At 36.9% G+C, this 23299-nt stretch overlaps 1 protein-coding gene across 2 annotated transcripts in view; it reads right to left on the reverse strand.

Annotated features, from left to right (window-relative positions):
• The window catches only part of COG5 (component of oligomeric golgi complex 5), a 295076-nt gene that overhangs the window by 143176 nt on the left and 128601 nt on the right, over positions 1-23299 (reverse strand). For both annotated transcript variants that reach the window (XM_040260820.1, XM_040260819.1), the window contains exon 7: positions 15832-15962. In XM_040260820.1, coding sequence (XP_040116754.1) covers positions 15832-15962 — 131 coding nt within the window. The remainder of the gene's footprint in view (positions 1-15831; positions 15963-23299) is intronic.

The following is a 23299-nucleotide window of genomic DNA, read 5'->3' on the forward strand; positions in this document are numbered from 1 at the left end:
GTAGGCTAGTTTTCAGGTAAATTTAATACAGTAAAAAGCACAGCAACTTAATCATGCACAATAACTGAGGAATTCTAAAATCCAAATATTTTATTTCTCAAGAGTAGTGTTAATAAATTCACAACACGTTATACATAACAAGTATATAACAGGTCAAAATATTTATAGTAATTTATAATATCTCTGTACTCTAACATGATACATACATTGGTTACTTTTTTGAAACTATGTCTAAAACACTGAAGACTTAATGGAGCCCCAAGGGAGATTACAAGTATTGAAGGAAGGGAGAATCACATTAAATAATGCAATTTAAAGGCAAGAATTATATTAACTATCTCGGTTGTGATCCAGAGCTTACCAGAGGCTTTTCTGATTCAGTAGCATGCAGTCCACTAATGCTTGATATGTACTTCTCAGCTAACCTAATATAATTATTTCAGAACCTGTTAACAATCAGCAGTCAACAGTGCATAACCCAAATGAAATTAAGAAACTAAGAAGGACACTTAATAGTGCAGCATGATCTTATCAACCGAAAATCAACTGTATTCTAGCCCTTTTTGAGGAGCAGGGAAAAGGACTGGGGAAAATGAGAGTGAAAAGAAAAGGAGAAAAAAGAATGAAAGTGAACATGCACTGAAAGAGGGAAGTCCTGCAAAAAAGAATAACACAGAGAGAGCCTTAAAAAATGGAGAAGGTAAAAAAGATCAATATACAAAAAATGGTCCTTTTAACTTTCGAATTTTTCTTATCAAATGAATCTGGAGAGCACAGGCCACACAAATTATAGTTTGGCATTAAGTAAAAGTTTTAAAGTGATGCCAGTACTCAGAATAATATTCTCATCACATTAGATAATAGCAGATAATATTTCAAGAACCCTAAAAATGTGTTCAATAATAAAATGAATTTTATAGGAAAACAAAAGCAATCATGAGACATTAATATTGCAAGCACCCAAATCTTACTTGAACACAAATTTTTAACTTAAATGTGCATTTCTGGCTTACTTTTAAATAAAGCAATACAATATAATAATTCTAGTCACTCCTTGTTTTACCAAATTTATTTATGGCAGCCATTATTAGGTATTCCCTAAAAATTCTTTCCCTCCTCCTTTCTTATTATTGAAACCTAATTTTCTCCATGGAAGTCAATGTGCACATGCTTCATGAGCAGCTTAAGCCAATGTTACAATTTTGTTCCTCTCTGTCAGGTTCTTGTCTTCATAGTCCTCTGGACACCTGGGGTGACTGCGCGACCTATCTGGTCAGTGAGACATAACAATACGTCTGCTGGGGCAATTTTGAAAAAGGATTCTGTAACATGTCTTTTGGCTGGCAGCTGACACTGCTCCATCTCCACACTGTGAACACAGATTAACGCCTGCAGTGTGACAACTATCTTGTGACCATGATATGACAAGCAAGGGGACACTAAGGAAGGCAGAATGGAGAGAGCTGCGTGCTTGTGAAGTAGCTGAAACAATGTTACCACCACCCACATCCAGACAAACCCTGTTTAAAACTCTGTTATAACAGTCTAGCTTTTTGCTACAGTACTCTTAGTTTCGTCCATCACCAAACTGATGAAAACACAACACATAAAAACATGTGAATCCATAACAATACTTAAAAAAAGAGAACAAAATTATGCCCCATTTGCTACCAGGGAGGTGACTTAATAAACTCCTTACTCTGTAAGTTGGTAATAAAAATGCAAAATCTAAATATTTATCCACCATTTTAAAAAGGAATTGCAGTTCAAGGTAACCAAGTACCCTTTCAATTAGTAAGAAAAAATTCTTGTTTATAAAAGAATCACAGCTAACAAGTACAAACTAATAATAAAAACAGAAAATCACTCTTTCACAATATCTAATAAAAAAAAAGATTTGGGCAAAAATCATCAGTAGATATTAAGACCATTAGGAGAAAGACTGTGAATTAAATGTTCTCAAGGTACCAAAATACATTCAAATTCACAATGAATTAATTCAATGGAAGAAAAAAATAATCTTTTTCAACAAAAGGTTCTCAAACTATTGTGTATCAGATGTTCAAGCTGGTTTTAGAAAAGGCAGAGGAACCAGAGATCAAATTGCCAACATCTGCTGGATCATCGAAAAAGCAAGAGTTCGAGAAAAACATTTATTTCTGCTTTACTAACACAGCCCTTGACTGTGTGGATCACAATGAACTGTGGAAAATTCTGAAAGAGATGGGAATACCAGACCACCTGACCTGCCTCTTAAGAAACCTATATGCAGGTCAGGAAGCAACACTTAGAACTCGACATGGAACAACAGACAGGTTTCAAATAGGAAAAGGAGTATGTCAAGGTTGTATATTGTAACCCTGATTTATTTAACTGCTATGCAGAGTATATCATGAGAAATGCTGGGCTGGAGAAGCACAAGTTGGAATCAAGATTCCTGAGAGAAATATCAATAACCTCAGATATGCAGATGACACCACCCTTATGGCAGAAAGTGAAGAACTAAAGAGCCTCTTGATGAAAGTGAAAGAGGAGAGTGAAAACGTTGGCTTAAAGCTCAACATTCAGAAAACGAAGATCATGGCATCTAGTCCCATCACTTCATGGGAAATAGATTGGGAAACAGTGGAAACAGTGTCAGACTTTATCTTTTTGGGCTCCAAAGTCACTGAAGATGGTAACTGCAGCCATGAAATCAAAAGACGCTTACTCCTTGGAAGGAAAGTTATGACCAACCTAGATAGCATATTGAAAAGCAGAGACATTACTTTGCCAACAAAGGTCCGTCTAGTCCAGGCTATGGTTTTTCCAGTAGTCATGTATGGATGTGAGAGTTAGACTGTGAAGAAAGCTGAGCACCGAAGAATTGATGCTTTTGAACTGTGGTGTTGGAAAAGACTCTTGAGAGTCCCTTGGACTGCAAGGAGATCCAACCAGTCCATTCTAAAGGAGATCAGTCCTGGGTGTTCACTGGAAGGACTGATGCTAAAGCTGAAAATCTAATACTTTGGCCACCTCATGAGTTGACTCATTGGAAAAGACCCTGATGCTGGGAGGGATTGGGAGTAGGAGGAGAAGGGGATGACAGAGGATGAGATGGCTGGATGGCATCACCGACTCGATGGACATGAGTTTGGGAGAACTCTAGGAGTTGGTGATGGACAGGGAGGCCTGGCGTGCTGCAATTCATGGGGTTGCAAAGAGTTGGACACAACTGAGCGACTGAACTGAACTGAACTGATTAAAAAAAGATGAGCCTTAAACAGTATACATAAAAGTTAAAACATAAAATTATAAACTTCTAAAAGAAAACGCAGGAGGAAAGCTTTCCAACATTATGATAGGCAAAATTTTCTTATATAACATGCAAATGAAAGCATGGGTAAACTGGCCTTTATCAAAACTAAAAAAATTTTGCTCTTCATAAAAGATTACATCTTTTGGAAAAAAATAAGTTAATAAAAGCCTGATCAAGTAGGCCTGATCAAGAAACAGGAAATAGCAACAAGAATATACTGTACAGAATAGGGAAAAATAGCCATTATTTTACAATAAATTTAAATTGAGTATAATCTATAAAAATTCTGAACCACTATGTTGTATGCCTGAAACCAATATAATATTATAAATCAACTATACTTCAATTTTAAAAGCATTTTTAAAAAGATACAAGAAACAGGGACTTCCCTGGTGGTCCAGTGGTTAAGAATCTGCCTTGCAATGTGGAGGACATGAGCTCACTCTCTGGTCTGGAGACTAAGCCTTTAGGGTCTGCATATCTCAACTACTGAACCCAATGCAGCCAAAATAAATAAATTTTTAAAAAAACAGGAAAAAGAAACAAGACACAATCCAAGCTACAAAAAATTTTAAAAGATTATGTCAAGGGGAAAAACAAGGCAGCATTATTCTTAACAGCCCAAAACTGTAAGAATTACTCAGCAGTAAAAAAGAGTACTTTCACATGCAACAGTGGGAAAGAACTGTGGCTCAGTTGGTTAAGAATTCACCTGCAATACAGAAGATCTGGGTTTGATCCCTGGGTCAGGAAGATCCCCCTGGAGAAGGAAAGGGTAACCCACTCCAGTATTCCTGCCAGGGAAATCCCATGGACAGAGGAGTCTGGCGGGCTACAGTCCATGGGGTCACAAGAATCAAACATGACTTAGCAACTGAACCACCATCACCATACATGCAACAACACAGATGAAGCTATATAAACATGCTAAGTGAAACAAGCTAGATACATAAGATGACCTACTGTATGGTTCCATTTGTATGACACTTTTAGAAAATGGCAACTATGGAGAGAGATAGAAAGCAAATCAGTGATTCCCTGGGTTTGGGGGCAGGAGGAAGAATTGACTACAAAGAGTCATGAGGGAACTATTTGGTGGTGACAGTAGCTTAAGGAAAAAAAAAAAAACCTGGACTGTGAAATAGTTGCACAAATGCAAAAATTTAGTAACTCATCAAACTATATGCTTAAGTGCACAAATGTTATGAAATATAAATTATACCTTAATAACAATGCTAAAAGAAAAAAAGGCAAGCCATAGGATAGGAGAAAATATTTACAGTTCACATGTAGGACAAAAGACTGGTACCCAGAATACATTAAGAATTCTTACAAATCAATAAGAAGACAATAGTCTTTAAATGTTAGGCAAATACCTTTCACTGTTAGGCACTTGAAAAATTGGTTACATCAGCAATTAAGAAAAGGCAAATTAAACCTACAGTGAGAATCTTATACCCCCATTAAGATGGCTAAAAGACTACCAACATCAAATTTTGGTGACAATCTAGAGGAACAAAAATTCTAACCTACTTACGTGGGGCTGTAAAACAGTGGAACCACTTTGGAAACCTAGCAGTCTCTATAGAAAATAAACATATCATTCCTTGCAAAAATCCAACCATTTTTTGCCTTAGACGTTTACTCAAGGAAAAGGAAAAATGCTGACACAGAGACATGCACCTGACTGTACATGGCCACTTGTTTGCAGTAGCCCTGAACCAGAAATAACCCAATGCCTGTTAGTAAGTGAATAGATAAATGTAACTTAGTTCAGTTCAGTTCAGTAGCTCAGTTGTGTCCGACTCTTTGCAACCCCATGAATCGCAGCACGCCAGGCCTCCCTGTCCATCACCATCTCCAGGAGGTCACTCAAACTCACATCCATCGAGTCAGTGATGCCATCCAGCCATCTCATCCTCAGTCGTCCCCTTCTCCTCCTGCCCCCAATCCCTCCCAGCTTCAGAGTCTTTTACAGTGAGTCAACTCTTCGCGTGAGGTGGCCAAAGTATTGGATTTTCAGCTTTAGCATCAGTCCTTCCAAAGAAATCCCAGGGCTGATCTCCTTCAGAATGGACTGGTTGGATCTCCTTGCAGTGCAAGGGACTCTCAACAGTCTTCTCCAACACCACAGTTCAAAAGCATCAATTCTTTGGCGCTCAGCTTTCTTAACAGTCCAACTCTCACATCCATACATGACTACTGGAAAAACCATAGCCTGGACTAGACAGATGGACCTTTGTTGGCAAAGTAATGTCTCTGCTTTTCAATATGCTATCTAGGTTGGTCCTAACTTTCCTTCCAAGGAGTAAGCATCTTTTAATTTCATGGTTGCAATCACCATCTGAAGTGATTTTTGAGCCCCCCCAAAAATAAAGTCTGACATTGTTTCCACTGTTTCCCAATCTATTTCCCATGAAGTGATGGTAGCAGATGCCATGATCTTAAATACAATGCAATTTTAATTAGCAACAAAAATAACACAAAACTACCAACATATACAACAGGAATCAATCTCAAAATAATAATACTGAATGGATAGAACCAGACACAAGAAAGAAGACACTGCATGCCTCCAATTATATAAAACTATAGACAATGCAAATTAATCCACAGTGATGCAAAATGGTTATCTGGTCTGGTTCTTTGTAGTTTCCAAACTACAAAATAAAAACTTTAGTATTTACTACTATAATAAAAAGTCAGCATAAGATTGTTTAAATTGAGTAAAATAAAATAGTTATCCACGTACAAAAATTCTGAATTTTTGAAGAATAGACAATTACACAGAGTGATTACCCAATTTTAAGCAAAGAGTAGTGACAGAACTTTGTATGAAATACAATAAAAATTCATGCAGTTATTGAAAAAAATTATTCACAGTTCAGTGAACTGAAAAACTATGGAAAGCAGTAACACCAAAAGACCTTAAGGTTGAAAGCAGTTAGTTAGATGTGAATCTACACTGCAAAATAGCAATAAAATAACAAAGCAACCAATGTTACCGTGGGTTGTTCATGACAAGAGATTATATCCAAGAATAAGAAAAGAACATGACTGAAAAATATAAAAACAAGAAAAATACTACTACTTTACATCTGGCATAAAACAAAAACAGAGAAATATCATGTGATAATTAAAATACTGTAAAAGAGGAAACAGAGCTGGAAGAAAGGATGTAAGGACGGAACATGATAAAGCACCCAGCATGAAGATAATACAATCATTTAAAGCAGGGATCAGCACACACTTAAGGTCCTTAAAGGGCAAGACAGTAAACAGTTCATGTTTTGGCGGCCACACAGGCCACATGTGGTCGCTGCTGTATATTGTTCTTTCATTTTTTTCCCCAACCATACAAAAATGTAAGAACAATTAGCACTTGACAATACAAAGACGGTAGTTTCACCAACCCTTGATTTAGAAAGTTAAGAGTTCAAGTTAGTGTCCACTCAAATTTAAAGATAAAATAGCAAATATACACTAAACAAGATTTATTAAGCTTTAGGGAAAACATTTAGATGCTCAGTTTAAAACCTAAGGAGAGCTTACAGTGATAGGAGCAAACAGATGAGAGTGGGTGGCAAGTTATCCATTGTGGCTGGTAAAATAAAGAAAATAAATGAAATCTTTGGATCTGTGTAACTTGAGGAGCTCTTATTGTAATTATCTTTTATATATTTTAAAATTTGATATATAATTGACATATATTAGTCTCATATATATAACATAATTTAACACTTGTGTATATTGCAAAATGATTACCACAATAAGTCTAGTTAACATGTTACCATACACAGTTACAAAAATGCTTTTTCTTGTGGTGAGAAAGATCTCAGCACAAGATCTCACCATTTAAGATCTTAACAACTTTCAAATATACAACACAGTATTAACCACAGGGCCATGCTGTATATTATATCCTCATGACTTGTTTATTTTATAACGAGAAGATTTTGGCCCCCTTCAACCATCTCGCCCATTCCCTCAAATTGTTTATTGGGTGTCAAGAAAAATGCTTCACACATTTTTGAAAAATTACTGGAATTTTATATTTAGTAAATAGCAAAAACACTGGGACCAAATATACAAAAGGAGCTCCTGTAAATTTAAATAATGAGATCTATTCTAGAATTCATGTGACCAGCCAGGAAAACCAGCAACTAACAGTAGGAAAGCTAGCCCTCTTAAGGTATTCAACTTAACTGACACTGAGTCAACTATGGTGTTTGTTGGGCATGCAGAGAAGAAAAGAATCATTAAAAAAAAAAAAAACCTGTTGCAAACTGAACTCCCATAACTAATTACAAAAGTAATCAATGAGTTCAACTTTGCCAAAAAGTTCCTTTTGTAGCTTAGAAAAATGCTTAACCTCCATAAACCTTCAACACAATACATCTGAATTGGTACCCTCTTTGTGCTGGAAGGGGCTTCCTTGGTAACCAGCTGGTAAAGAATCCACCTTCAATGCAGGAGACTCTGGTTCGATTCCTGAGTTGGGAAGATCCTCTGGAGAAGGGATAGGCTACCCACTCCAGCTTTCTTGGGATTCTCTGGTGGCTCAGATGGTAAAGAAACCACCTGCAATGTGGGAGACGTGGGTTTGATCCCTGGCTTGGGAAGAGCCCCTGGAGAAGGGGATGACAGCCCACTTTAGTACTCTTGCCTAGAGAATTCCATGGACAGAGGACCCTGGCAGGCTGCAGTCCATGGAGTCACACAGAGTTGGACACAACTGAAGTGACTAGGCAGCAGCAACAGCTGTGCTGGAAACAATTCAGAATCTTTAACAATGTAAGTTAAAAGGGTTCATAACATCATTATCAGTTACTGTATGCTATGTAGACATTTATTTAGTGAACTTCAATTCCACATTGTCCTCTTAGATTTTGTCTGGATCATGCTGTCATGGTACTTTTAGCTGACAACTGATAAGCACCAGTACTTGTGTGGACCTGACCAAGGAGCCTTTCTGACTCAGGGAAAAGGCAGATTGTGGATGTTTACTTCCTAGTACTGGCAACAATTACCACAGGGGAGATTCCAGCCTGGCATAGACCTGAGAAACTCTCTTCCTGATAATCTTAAAGATAAGTAAACACATGATCCCCTTCCACCCTAGAACCTCTAGAAAGCCCTGTACTTGTTTATTGGAAAAGCTTGTAATTCACAAGCTAAAGCCATCTTTCTAATTAAAATGTCATCATTTCACTGTGGGGGCCTGGTATCTATGGTGATGTAGGAACTCATCCAGATCAAAATCTCTGTCACCTATTTTGAAAGCTAGTTACAGCTTGAGGTAATGGAGTCTGATGCAATCCTGAAAATACCATAAGGTTCTCTTCTTCTTTGTCTGACTTCTTTCAACGGAAGATTTTCAGCATCAGTAAAAAAGAGAATCAGGAGTCAAGGAGGAGCTGCAGATGGTCGTTTACCCAGCCCCACATTTGGAACAAAAACTGCCTGTCAAATTGAAGAACCTTCTTTCTTATGTGGTGATAATGCTATGCTTCACCAGAAGAAGTACTCTGGGTCATCAGTCCTAAACACTGCAGAAAGAATCTGGCAGTGGTATCACTACGAATCTTTTCCATACAGAAATAGCATGAGTTTGTGAGGTCACCAGTTTACTTACAGTTTTGTACTGTAAGAAGAAAACACAGTTCCTTAATATCTAAATAATTATTTAGTTTATGTCTTCCAAGAAAAACATTTTGTAATACTATAGTAGAGACTTTGTAACACTACAAAGCTATAAAAACCTACAAATGAATACAGAACAATTAAGCAATTAACTAGGGAAAAACAGTAATGATCAAAAAGAGCTTACCTGCATTTATTTTAAAAATTTTGGTTTCAGAAAAAGAATGCTACAAAAATAAATTACCCTAATTTTCTTTTAGTAAATTTAAGTTTTACAGTTAATTGATATTAAAAATGATGGCCACCAACTATATACTCAAAGAAGATAACTAACTTTCCTGAGGAATCAAATTAATGTCAGAAGTTGATTGTTAAATGCAAGTAATGACACATGTTTACTGAACACCTTGATTCAGGTTATAAGCCCATAAACTAAGTAACAGTTCAGGTATGCAGTATTACATCAATATTAAAATGGGGTAGTTATCTTAGTCTATGTTTGTAATAAAAATTAAAAATAAATTTAACTATTTCAGTGATTTCTTATAAATGGGAAAATATATTTTGAGAATCCCATACATATAACCTGCAGCTTCTGTTTTAATGGGAAGTAGAAAGAGTGTTCCAGGCATAAAAAGAACTCGAAATCCCTAGTGGAGGAAGGAAAACGCACATGTGGAAAACTAAAGAAAGCTTGTGAGACTGAAAAACACAGAAAACAGAGGAGAGTGGCATAAAAGGAGTATAATTAAATGCTGATGAGAAGAAATAGAGTAAAAAATAACGAAGACATGAGAGACAGAAATATGAAGGAGATAGGTTTCCCAAGAAAACAGGATCCAAAAAATGGAATATAGAGAGGCATCTCTGTGAAGTAGAAATTAAGAGCATCTGCCTTAGTTGGGTGAGAGGGGAAGGTTGACGGAAAGTGCAGAGTCTAAAATAGTCATTTTAGAAAATGGAAAAAAGAGTTGGCCAGAGAAAAACAAAAATTCTGAGGAGTTGGTTTAGATTAGTCATTCCATGGAGGCTTCCCAAAGAAACTTGAACACTATAAAAATTACTGTTTCTATATAAATTGCTTCACAAATTGTCAGAGGATTTAAAATGTAATTATTTAACATAATTAGAATAAACTGCTTGGTCCTACTGAAGAAAGAGGAAAAGCAGTGACCCCAGACCATGACTCTCCTACTTGATAGCTGACTCATCTGCAGTTAATTTCCTAACCTTTCCAGGCCTTTGTTTCCTTAACTTAAAAAGTGGATAATTATATCTTCCTCACATAATTGTTACTGTGGTTGAGATAACAAATGTAAAGTGACTAACACAAAGCCTGGCAGAAAAGGAACATTCAATAAAGGTTAGTTACACCCTGAATTCCTATACTGCCTGCTGGGACAGCTATAGGACACCTCTGACGTGCTGCTTTCTAAAAGGGAAAGGAAAGAGGCTCCAAAACACAAGCACTTTCTGCTAAGACATCCTGGTTCCTGAGAACATTATCTCAGGGACACTGTTACTGATAAGGGTGTAATCTCATCCTGCTAAGCCAGAAACCTGACTGTGTGAAAATAACCCAGAGGACCCAGGTCTGAGGGAAACAGACACACATGACTAAATTCAGACATAAATAATGCTATAAATACAAATATCAATTTACACATGAGGAATGTTGTAAACAGAGAGGGCAATTGTGGGGCCCTAAATGGGAAACCTTAAAAAAGAAGGGCTAGCTTTGCGGTTTAGAGCTAAAATAGCGCCAGGCGGAAGAGATAGGGGCGTGGTCTATGTTCTTTGTCAAAGTTTTTGATTGGCTCTCTTGATTTCTGTGCACTAGACAGCGCGTGATCACCATAGACTCCTGTTATAATGATGGCACATGACGATTTGACCTTTAATGTGATTGGTGCAACTATGGACAGTCCCTCGCAAACCGCCCGCCCCTTGCCTTTATAAACCAAGAGTTTGCGGCAATAAAGCGGAACTGCTTAGAATGAACCCCTGTTGCGTGTAATTGTCTCTGGCTCGCTGAGGGGCTGGGTTGGCGGACAGCAGGCTCACCTCTCCTCGGGACCCCTCGGCTTTGCTGAGGTAAGTTCCACTGCCTCTTTCTGCGGAGAGCCCCCCACAGGCCACGGCAACCCATTCCAGTGTTCTTGCCTGGAAAATCCCATGGACGGAGGAGCCTGGTAGGCTACAGTCCATTGGGTCGCTAAGAGTCGGACACGACTGAGCAAATTCACTTTCACGCATTGGAGAAGGCAATGGCAACCCACTCCAGTGTTCTTGCCTGGAGAATCCCAGGGATGGGGCAGCCTGGTGGGCTGCCGTCTCTTGGGTCACAGAGAGTCGGACACGACTGAAGCGACTTAGCGATGGCAGCTGCAGCAATGTTGTAAAAATTGTGAAATGAACCAGAATGCTAATACTGGCAAAACAGTACATTTTCTCCCTTTAGGAAAATTATGGAGAAGGCCAAATTATACTCAGAAGGTTACTTTGTATCTATGGAATTTAACAAGAAAAATGAATTTTAAAATATTAATGGTTAATGTCAGCAAACTATAATTGGTGGCTCAGATGGTAAAGAACCTGCTTGCTATGCAGGAGACCTGAGTCTGATCCCTAGGTCGGGAAGATTCCCTGGAAGAGGGCATGGCCACCCACTCCAGTATTCTTGCCTGGAGAATCCCATGGACAAAGGAGCCTGGAGGGCTACAGTCCAAGGGGCTGCAAAGAGTCAGACATGACTGAGAGACTAAGCACAGCATAGCCTTAACAAAGAGACAATATTCCCATCCACTAAGCAGAATCTATTTTCCTTCAAATCACACTGAAACATACAACAAAATTACAGTTCTTTAGTTCCATGCAGATCATTCCACATCTACCCATACAGATGTAGAACATTTAAAAATTTTTTCTTCTTTATCCTCATAATTTCATTGATTAGATATAGGTAACTGGCTAAACAACAATACTTACTCACTTAACTAATCTTTTGGTTAACTTCATAAATCTGCATATATAACACTACCAATATTTAAGGAATATTAATTTCTTAAAAGTTGATCAGTTTAATTTCAATGTGATTTAAAAACTGAAGCAAAGTCATATTTGACAATTATTAAAATGGACATAAAGTAACAACATACATAAAACAGAGTTTGCTTAGGAACTACTATCCTAGAAAATATTTTCCCATTTCAAACATATGAGAATGTAATAAAACAAATTAGTCTTTAAATGATAATCATTTCCCCTATCTCTATTAAAAACAGTACTTGAGTTCTACAAACTGTAATACTATTTCCTTTCTACCATTTTGGTTTTCATTTCCATGACGCTAAACTACGGTAATATATTAAGAATTGCATAAATCAAAGACATGCATGAAGTGAAGTCGCTCAGCCATGTCCGACTCTTTGCAACCCCATAGACTGTAGCCTATCAGGCTCCTTCGTCCATGGGATTTTCCAAGCAAGAGTGCTGGAGTGGATTGCCATTTCCTTCTCCAGGGGATCTTCCCGACCCAGGAATCGAACCCGGGTTTCCCGCATTGCAAGCAGACGCTTAACCGTCTAAACCACCAGGGAAGACCCAAAGACATGCGTACATATACATATATACATAGCAATAAAAACTTCACAGGTAAAAAATATTAAACAGTACATATAAATAAGGGTTTAATCTCTGATGCAGTGGTATTATGAACATTAGAGGAACACAAAAATTGTGTGACACTGCCCTCTTTGAAATGTTAATTACTTCCTTTCTTGTAACTAAATGAGCTGGGTCAGCACCAATTTTCTATAGAAATATTCATGTTAATTCAAAACTGACTTGGAATTCCTTGAATATTTCTTTAAGAATGAGGTATCCTCTCTTATTTGATGTAGACAAGTATTTTTCAACAATATGAGCATTTTATCTTCATAGTGAGACCAAGAGTTAACACATAATTGGTGGCAGATAAAACTGAACTCCAGGTTAGAAGTCAGAATCAAAGTTATCTCTGGGAAAGGAGAGAGTAGTGATTGTGAGTGAGAGTGAAGAGACACCAGGAGTGCTGGTAATGTCCCATATCTTGACCTGTGTTTTGATTTCACAAGTGTGCTAACTTTGAAGTATTTCATTCTATATGTATGTCTATGATTTGTTCACTTTTCATTATATATATATGATAATCAACTTTAAAAGTTCATTTAAACATAACTGACATTCAGTTATTTATAACTACAACAGCTAAGAATCAGAAATCAAATATTTCCTGATTTAGAGACTGAAGAACTGAGTATAAAATTATTTCTGTCCAATACAAATGCACTAAATTAAACTTTTGTGCATTTGTATTTTGTGCAAAATAAAATAAAAGTTTTATTTTTCAAAATAAAATTTTTGGTTTAAAGAATATGAATTAAAAATTTGGGTCCAGTACAAATGGAGCAACTATTTGGGTGCAATGCAAATACAGAACTGAGATTTACATTTAATTTCCTGATTCTACTACATCAATACCATTAGGCTCTTCTAATTCAGAAAATTAAGCATCAGGAAAATGGTATCTTAGGAGAAATCTTGAGGAATTTCTAAAAAAATTTATGGCACCGTGATTATTAAGAGGGACAAATGCCGGGAGCCACCACGGGAGATCCCACCCATGACAAAGGTCATGCGGAGAAGATCTGATGGGCAAAGGCGGATCAGAATTCGAGGGACTCCCTGGACCAGCTCGAGCATCTACCCCAAAACCAGAATCTGTCCGTCTTACTATTTTGTGCCTTTCACCAGCTCTCCTGACATTAACAGGGGGCTATCCCCGACCACCTTTCTCTGAAAAAATCAACTTGGGGCTCTAGCTAATAAGACTCCTGGACATGAGAGGAATATTTCAAATCAAACGCCCTCTGTTAGCATTCTAGCTTGTCTGACAGGTTTATCCAGACTCTTGCAGCTACGCATATGATTATTCACAGCCTCCCAACTGAGAGAGGCAAAAACATAGAGCCTTTCAAAGAGTTAAAAACTATTACCACTGAGCGACTTCACTTTCACTTTTCACTTTCATGCATTGGAGAAGGAAATGGCAACCCACTCCAGTGTTCTTGCCTAGAGAATCCCAGGGACGGAGGAGCCTGGTGGGCTGCCATCTCTGGGGTCGCACAGAGTCAGACACGACTGAAGCGACTGAGCAGCAGCAGCAGCAGAGTAGTGCTGGTGTAAGATTTCATTACTGGGCCAATGCTTGTTGCTAAGTTCCCATATCTCTTATCCACTGTGCACCTGGGAGTGCATTAGTTAACATAGTTGGAATGTAAGAAAAACAAGTGTAGCCTTGAAATTAACCACATCAGACCTTTGAGCCAATTGGTTCTTTCTTGTAACTCACTGCACCTTTGCTCCGTGAGAAATGTAACTCTGTTTAGCATTTTCTGAGGCTGACATAGATTAGAAATATAAAGAAAAAACACTTTGAGGGAAAATAAATTTTCTGGTTGAGCAGCCTTTATCAAAAGAGGGTCATAAAATGTTCACAGGCCTCGAAGGCGAGAAGATAATGTACACAACATTGTTTGTGGGAAAGGTATGCAGAAAAAATCCTGGTTTCAATAATGGCAAAACTGCTGGAATGTTTGGGCTGACTCTGTATGACCTTGCACCTTTCATTTCCCTCTACGTACAAATTAAGGTATAAAAGTTCCATTTGAAAATAAAGTTACGGGCCTCGCTTGGTCACCCTGTGTCCTTTTTTTTTTCTTTCTCTCTCTTACTCTCTTTTTCAGGCTGATCCCTTGGAGCATAGCAGCTCTCTGCGTTCACTTATCTGCCTGGGTTTCTAAGACCTGAACGGGAAGACGTTCTGCATCTTCACTCCCTCAGGAGACTGGGAGGGCACCTGCGGCCTCCGTGAAAAGAGCAAGCTCCTTGTCTCGGGGCTTTACTGGCTTTCTGTGTAAACAAAGGAATATCAGCCTCTTTCTCTCCTCTATTCCTCTCTCATTCATTCATTCATTCGCCAACGCCATTTCTCCTGAGGGTTCCCCTGGATTCTGCGGGGGCTAGACCCCGGCAGACAAACTAAACCGTTTACTAGATGTATGACCTTTGACCAATTATTAAGCTTTCAGTCTCCCCATTTATAAAATGGAAATAGCAATAATACCATCCTACCTGGGTCGTTGAAAAGCTTAAATGAGTACCAGTGACTTGGACAAAGGAAGCCTACTCAACATCTATTAACCATCTATCTACATATACATATGATATTTAAAATATGTGAAGAAGGCTGAGAGCCAAAGAATTGATGCTTTTGAACTGTGGTGTTGGAGAGGACTCTTGAGAGTCCCTTGGACTGCAAGGAGATCCAACCAGTCCATTCTGAAGGAGATCAGCCCTGGGATTTCTTTGGAAGGAATGATGTGAAAGCTGAAACTCCAGTACTTTGGCCACCTCATGCGAAGAGTTGGCTCACTGGAAAAAGACCCTGATGCTGGGAGGGATTGGGGGCAGGAGGAGAAGGGGACAACAGAGGATGAGATGGCTGGATGGCATCACTGACTCGATGGACGTGAGTCTGAGTGAACTCCAGGAGATGGTGATGGATAGGGAAGACTGGCGTGCGATTCATGGGGTCGCAGAGTCGGACACGACTGAGCGACTGAACTGAACTGAACTGAATAATACACATTAGAAATCTTAGAATCTATTTTAAGTAGAATTAAATAAACGTACTATTAAAATTTTTCCTGTACTTACATTATGCCTACTCTCAAATTAAAATCATAGACATAGTTCCTTAGTAATAGGAACATACATTATTTTAAACACAAAATCAAATGTTCATCTATATTATGACATTTTTCACATTAAAAAAGTAATATTATTACCTGAGTCTCCACACCCTGCTCCAGTAGGCGCTTAGCTTGATTTTCCACTTCAAGTCGAGCTCTTGCAACAAAAAGTAGATCATTTTCTATCACTTCTATTCCAGAAAGGTCTATTCCTTGAGAAAGATAATCTATTTAAAAAAATACACACATTTAAATATTTCAATACTGAATAAATATAAAGGTACCAAAACATCATGTCTAACTTCTGCAAAATCTTAAAAACTTGCTGTTGAACACTATTCCCTTTCAAAATCTGTGTTTTAAGAAATAGAATTACCCAAACATTCCCTACCTAATGAGAACTTTACTCTGGAGGAAAATATTTCAAACATTATAGATTTGATAAAGCAATAAATGAATTATGATTATTAGAAATTCAAAGTAATGTCAACAGGTTACCAAAAAACTGTGCCAAATTACTATAAACAAATATCCTGATGAACTTTGAAATTTCTCAAGTTGCATGACAGGGAATGGCTACCCACTCCAGTTTTTTGCCTGGAGAATTCCTTGGACAGAGGTGGGCTACAGTCCATGGGGTCACAAAGAGTTGGATACGACTGAACAACTAACACTTTTCACTTTCATTCTAAGTTTAATAAATTTTAACAAACAAGTAACATGTAAAAGTTTTAAAATGCATAAAATGTGCTAAAATGCCAAATTTTGAAATATGAGACCACTACTCACACTTAACAATTAAACCTTAATAAGTGTGGCATAGAAAGCCAGAACTACCTTTCTAAACCACTTAATACTAATACCTGTTGAATCATTTTATGTAACAAGAATATATGTGAGAAAATGAAAGTGATTTACTTGGATTTAACATATTTATCCTCTCTTTAGTAAGAAAATGATAAGACTAGTAATTTTAGCAGAAAAGAAATATTACTCCATGTTTACTTAAATTGAGAAAATCTAATTTAATAGACTAAAGAAAAAGAGATTCAACTGAATGACCCAACATAGGTATCAAAAAATGAATAAGACTTTTATTTAATACAGTTTGGAGGTCCTATCCATAGCAAGCAGAGAAGAAAAATGAATCCAAATTGGAAAGAAAGAAGTAAAAATGTCACTGTCTGCCAATGACATGATACTACACACAGAAACCCTAAAGATGCTACCAGAAAACTACAAGAGGTTATCAATGATTTTGGTAAAGTTTCAGGATACAAAATTAACATACAAAAATCTGTATTAACCAATGATGAACTATCAAAAGAGGAAATAAGGAAACAATCCCATTTACCACGGTACCAAAAAGAATAAAATACCTAGGAATAAATCTACCTAAGGACTCAAAAGATCTAAACTCCAAAAACTGTAAGATATTGGTAAAATAAATTGAAGACAATAAAAACAGATGGAAAGATATACCGTATCCTTAAATTGGAAAAATCAGTACTGTTAAAGAAACTATACTACCCAAGGCAATCTACAGGTTCAATGCAATCTCTCTGAAATCACCAATGGCATTTTTCACAGAACTAAAACAAATAATTTTTTATTTTGTATGGAAACACAGAAGACCCTGAATACCAAACAATCTTAAGAACGAAGAATGGAGCTGGAGGAATCATATTCTCTGACTTCAGACTATACTACAAGGTCATAGTAACTGAAACAGTTTATGTATGCATGCCTGCTCATTCGAGTTCGACACTTGCAACCCCATGGACTGTAGCCCACCAGGCTCCCCTATCCATGGAATTGTCCAGGCAATAATACTGGAGGCGGTTGCTATTTCCTTCTCTAGGGGATCTTCCCAGCCTAGGGAGCAAACCCTTGTCTCTTGTGTCACCTGCATTGGCAGGAGAACTCTTAACCATTGAGCCACCTGGGAGTCCAGTATAGTACTGGTATAAAACAGACACATAGATCAGTAGAACAGGATAGGTAGCCCAGAAAAAAACCACTCACTTATGGTCAATTACCCTACAACAAGAAAGAAAAATGTGCAATGGAGAAAAAATAGTCCCTTCAATAAGTGATGCTGGGGAAACTGGACAGTTACATGTAAAAGAATGAAATCAGAACATTCGCTAACATATTTGAAAATAAACTAAAAATGGCTTAAAGACCTAAATGTAAGACATGACAATGTAAAACTTCTAGGAGAGGACACAAGGAAGATGTTCTTTGACATAAATCATAGCAATAGTTTCCTAGATCAGTCTCCCAAGGCAAAATAAATAGAAGCAAAAATAAACAAAGGGGATCTAATCAAAGTTACAAGCTTTGTCCAGAAAAGAGACCATCAATAAATGAAAAGACAATCTACAGACCAGAAGAAAATATTTGGAAACAATAATTAACAAGGTATTAATATCCAGCATACATAAACAGCTCAAACAAATCAGTACTGTAAAAACATGCAAACCAATCAAAAAATTGGCAGAATACCTAAATCAATGTTTTTCTAAAGAAGACATACAGATGGCCAACAAGCACATGAAAAGATGGTTCAACATCACTAATCATTAGAGAAATGGAAATCAAAACACAATGAGGTACTTTCTGCTGGTTAGTCATTCTTACTCATCTTGTTCCACTTCCATTTATGGAATCTATGGCTTCCTTAGTGACCAGTATTATCTCCTTCCACAAAGCCTCTTCTGCAACACAAATCCCCTCTAAGATTTCAAAATTCTTACTGCTGCTTCTTTTACTAGAATCCTCCTCTGTTTAAAGAAAACAAAACGAAGAGAAATTACAGTTTGCTAAATAATTCAGCTATGCATTCCTGAAAGATGATGCTGTCTCAGTGCTGCACTCAATATGCCAGAAAATTGGAAAACTCAGCAGTGGCCACAGGACTGGAAAAGGTCAGTTTTCATTTCAATCCCAAAGAAAGGCAATGCCGAAGAATGCTCTAACTACCGCACAACTGCACTCATCTCACACACTAGTAAAGTAATGCTCAAAATTCTCCAACCCAGGCTTCAGCAATACGTGAACCATGAACTTCCAGATGTTCAAGCTGGTTTTAGAAAAGACAGAGAAACCAGAGATCAAATTGCCAACATCTGCTAGATCATCAAAAAAGCAAGAGAGTTCCAGAAAAACATCTATTTCTGCTTTGTTGACTATGCCAAAGCCTTTTGACTGTGTGGATCACAATAAACTGTGGAAAATTCTGAAAGAGATGGAAATACCAGACCACCTAACCTGCCTCTTGAGAAACCTCTATGCAGGTGAGGAAGCAACAGGTAGAAGTGGACATGGAACAACAGACTGGTTCCAAATAGGAAAAGGAGTATGCCAAGGCTGTATATTGTCACCCTGCTTATTTAACTTTTATGCAGAGTACATCATGAGAAACGCTGGGCTGGAAGAAGCACAAGCTGGAATCAAGACTGCCAGGAGAAATATCAATAACCTCAGATATGCAGATGACACCACCCTTATGGCAGAAAGTGAAGAGGAGCTAAAGAGCCTCTTGATGAAGGTGAAAGAGGAGAGTGAAAAATTTGGCTTAAAGCTCAACATTCAGAAAACGAAGATCATGGCATCTGGTCCCATCACTTCATGGCAAATAGATGGGGAAACAGTGGAAACAGTGTCAGACTTTATTTTGGGGGGCTCCAAAATCATTGCAGATGGTGACTGAAGCCATGAAATTAAAAGACGCTTACTCCTGGGAAGGAAAGTTAGGACCAACCTAGATAGCATATTCAAAAGCAGAGACATTACTTTGCCAACAAAGGTCCATTTAGTCCAGGCTATGGTTTTTCCAGTGGTTTTATGTATGGATGCGAGAGTTGGACTGTGAAGAAAGCTGAGTGCCGAAGAATTGATGCTTTTGAACTGTGGTGTTGGAGAAGACTCTTGAGAGTCCCTTGGACTGCAAGGAGATCCAACCAGCCCATTCTAAAGGAGATTAGCCCTGGGTGTTCTTTGGAAGGAATGATGCTAAAGCTGAAACTCCAGTACTTTGGCCACCTCATGCGAAGAGCTGACTCAATGGAAAAGACTCTGATGCTGGGAGGGATTGGGGGCAGGAGGAGAAGGGGACGACCGAGGATGAGATGGCTGGATGGCATCACTGACTCGATGGACGTGAGTCTGACTGAACTCTGGGAGATGGTGATGGACAGGGAGGCCTGGCGTGCTGCGATTCATGGGGTCGCAGAGAGTCGGACACGACTGAGCAACTGAACTGAACTGATGCATTTACTTTTCTTAATAATGTTAGCACTACATTATTTATTTGGGATAAAAGAGATGAGGGAAGAGTACACATATGAGCTTTGGATTGTGCTGGAAGCTGGAAGCAATAAAGGAAGCTAAATTTTCATGTTTGAAAGTGCGAAGTCAAAGAAGATAAAAATTAAGAAGTGGAAATACAGGCAGGTGATTCAGAGCTATAGAGGTAAATACCAAAAAATCAGCAAAAATGCTGAAAATGGAGGGAAAATAAAAGGGCAGAAACAAGACAAGTGATTGCTATTTTTAATGATAAATTTGTAGAACTATTTGAGTATATTACACACGCATAACTTTCATAACAAATAAAACATGGGAAGAGTACATGGTAAGTCAAGAAAAACAGAACTTTAAAAAAGATGGCTATTTAATAAAAAATTTGTATCCTCTAACGATTTTTTCTAAAATAAGTAATATTTAAAAAGAAGGAAAAAATGAATAATTTAGACAAAGATATTTTCTACTATGTTAACTGCAACAATAAATATATACATGTGTATATGTGCACATGCATGTATATATGTGTATATATATACGTGTGTGTGTGTGTATATATACTTATAAAATGAAACATTGTAAATGAGATAAAATCACTTTGGAAATCAACCTGTATAATCTAATAAGATTCCATATGAATACCCCATTACTAAAATATACCATTACTAAGTTCATTCCACATAACTCAGAGAACTTCTTAGATTTGTACACTGGAAGAGATGTACAAGAATGTTTGTAACAGCACGGTCAAAAACAAAACAAAATTATATATAACTGAAATGGAAATAATGTATATATACTGAGATACGGTGTATAACTGAAATCGACTGCAAAACAAACAAAAGCATTCCTTCAAAATACTACTACAGAAGAGTAAAACCAGTGACAAGTATACATGTCAATGTGTCTCTCAATAACATAATATTAAGGAAGAAGAAAACATTTTAGAAGAATACATACAGCCAGAGGTAATTTATAGTAAAACATGTATGAATAAACAGTATACTATATACACATACAAACAACATTTAGAAAAGTTACAGAGATAGGCAATATAACATGCTTATAATATTCTAAAACAAACTTGTTAGGTAGTATTTATATTTTGTACATGTTAAGTGTTTTTGGCATTTTTGCATTTTTCTACTGAATATTAAAATACATGAGCCAATGGCACAGATTACAGTACAATAAACAAGAACTTACAAGAGTTATAACTGTATTTCATGTGTTCAAACAGAAAAGACAAAACACATTAGTAAAAACACGGGTAATAAAGTAAGGCACAAATTGAACTTCTAGAGATAAGTTCAAATTCAAAAAGGGATTAATGGCATATGAGACACTGAAAGAAAAACAGAATATACTGTCTCATGAAGAAGAGTCTGATGCCAGAATACTTAACTGATAACTGAATAAAGGGTTTCCTTTTCCTTTAAAAACATCATGCTCTTGAAAGAATTTTTGAAAATCAGAAAACTATTTCAAAAGGGGTAATTATATAACCCTAGAACACAGAGGTCACAACTGCCAAGTGGATTACTGGAATATACATGAATATGTCTGAGAAATTTATGAATCCTCAAATTCTCAAGCAGCATTAAAATAGCATATTTCCTCCCCCCTAGATATTTATGTAAAAAAGAGCAGAAAAAGCAAAAATTGACATACAGGGACTGGGCAGCCGGCTACACTGATGAAAGTGACTCCCTCCTACACGCCAACTTTGCAACGAGCACAACGCAGATAAGTGCCTCAGAGAAATTTTGAGCAACCTTCAGATGTTCCTAAAATACTTAAAATCTTGTTTGTGTTTAAAATAAAAGGTCTACTGTATTCCTTTAAATTCTTACCCTACTTTTTAAACCACCCACAAGTTATTGTGTTCCTGTTTTTATCTGTAATTATATTTATTTACAATGTCTTCTTTATTAACAATGTTATAAACATATCACCCATAATATGATAATACTTATAAATATCAGCTCTTGACGACTGCCCAATATTTCAAACAAATGATCAAAAATTACTTAATCGTCTGCCTAAATGCAATAATTATTTATAATAGTTCATAGTTCAGTCGCTCAGTCATGTCCGACTCTTTGTGACCCCATGAATCGCAGCACACCAGGCCTCTCTGTCCATCACCATCTCCAGGAGTTCAATATCTATAATTATTTCCTTGAGAAACGAAAAAGAATTAATGGATCAAAGTAACAATTCTAAGCCTGTTGATAAAAATTATCACAGTACTTTTCAAAATGACTCTACTACTCCAAACATTCTCCCAATAATCTATGGGAGTTACTTAATCACGGATGGCACTGGATATTACCACTGTATTGAGTATTTCATATGCTGCTAGAAGGTTCTTATTGATGGTCTGACATGAATTTCTAAATGATATGGCTGAGTAACTTTTACTATCTGTATTTTCTTTGGGGAATCTCTATGTAATTTTTACTCCCTATCTTTTTATATTACATCACTGTGTATTAATTATATAATAATATTCACTGTTTGCCTATCATATTTGCTATAAATATGTTCCCAGCCTGTTGGCAACATGTTAATTTATTTATTTATATATTACTTCCTAACATCATTTCCAGAACACAGTCATTCGATTATATTATCTAAAAAGCTCTGCATTAGATTTTTTTTACAGAGCCCTGATTATTTAGAAATTTCAGATTAAAGCCTGTCTTTTACAAAAGCAAATAGCAACATATAAAGCTATGATTTATAAAGAGTTATCTAGCACACTGATGAATAATACTCTGGAGAGGAAAGCTGTCATTGTAGACTCCATCCAACAAAAAGTTTATCTTTAAATTAAAATAAATAGTATTATAAGATCAGGGCTTATTACAACAACTACATTTTAACTTGTTCTGCTAAATACACAGTTCCTAGAGAATACTGAGCTCAATAACAAACTTAAATTAAGACAAAACAAACAACCATCACAAAACACTGAACAATATGGATGCTGCAGGGTTACAATATTGATAAAATTAACTTGTCCAATCAATAATGAGATCTACTGTCCAATTACTGAAGGTATCATCACCACCATCATAATAAAAACAACATCATCATCTTCATCACAGAATACTAGTTTTTTACTTGTTACAAATGGCTAAGTCCAAGATAGGGTTGTTTTAAAATTCCCTCCCTCCTCAATAAGAAAAAAACTTTCACTAAAGAAATCTTAGAAAAGACATAAAGAGGAAAAAGTCAAAAACTCCAACTA

Source organism: Oryx dammah, unplaced genomic scaffold (assembly GCF_014754425.2).
Source record: "Oryx dammah isolate SB20612 unplaced genomic scaffold, SCBI_Odam_1.1 HiC_scaffold_18, whole genome shotgun sequence".
Taxonomy (NCBI): domain Eukaryota; kingdom Metazoa; phylum Chordata; class Mammalia; order Artiodactyla; family Bovidae; genus Oryx; species Oryx dammah.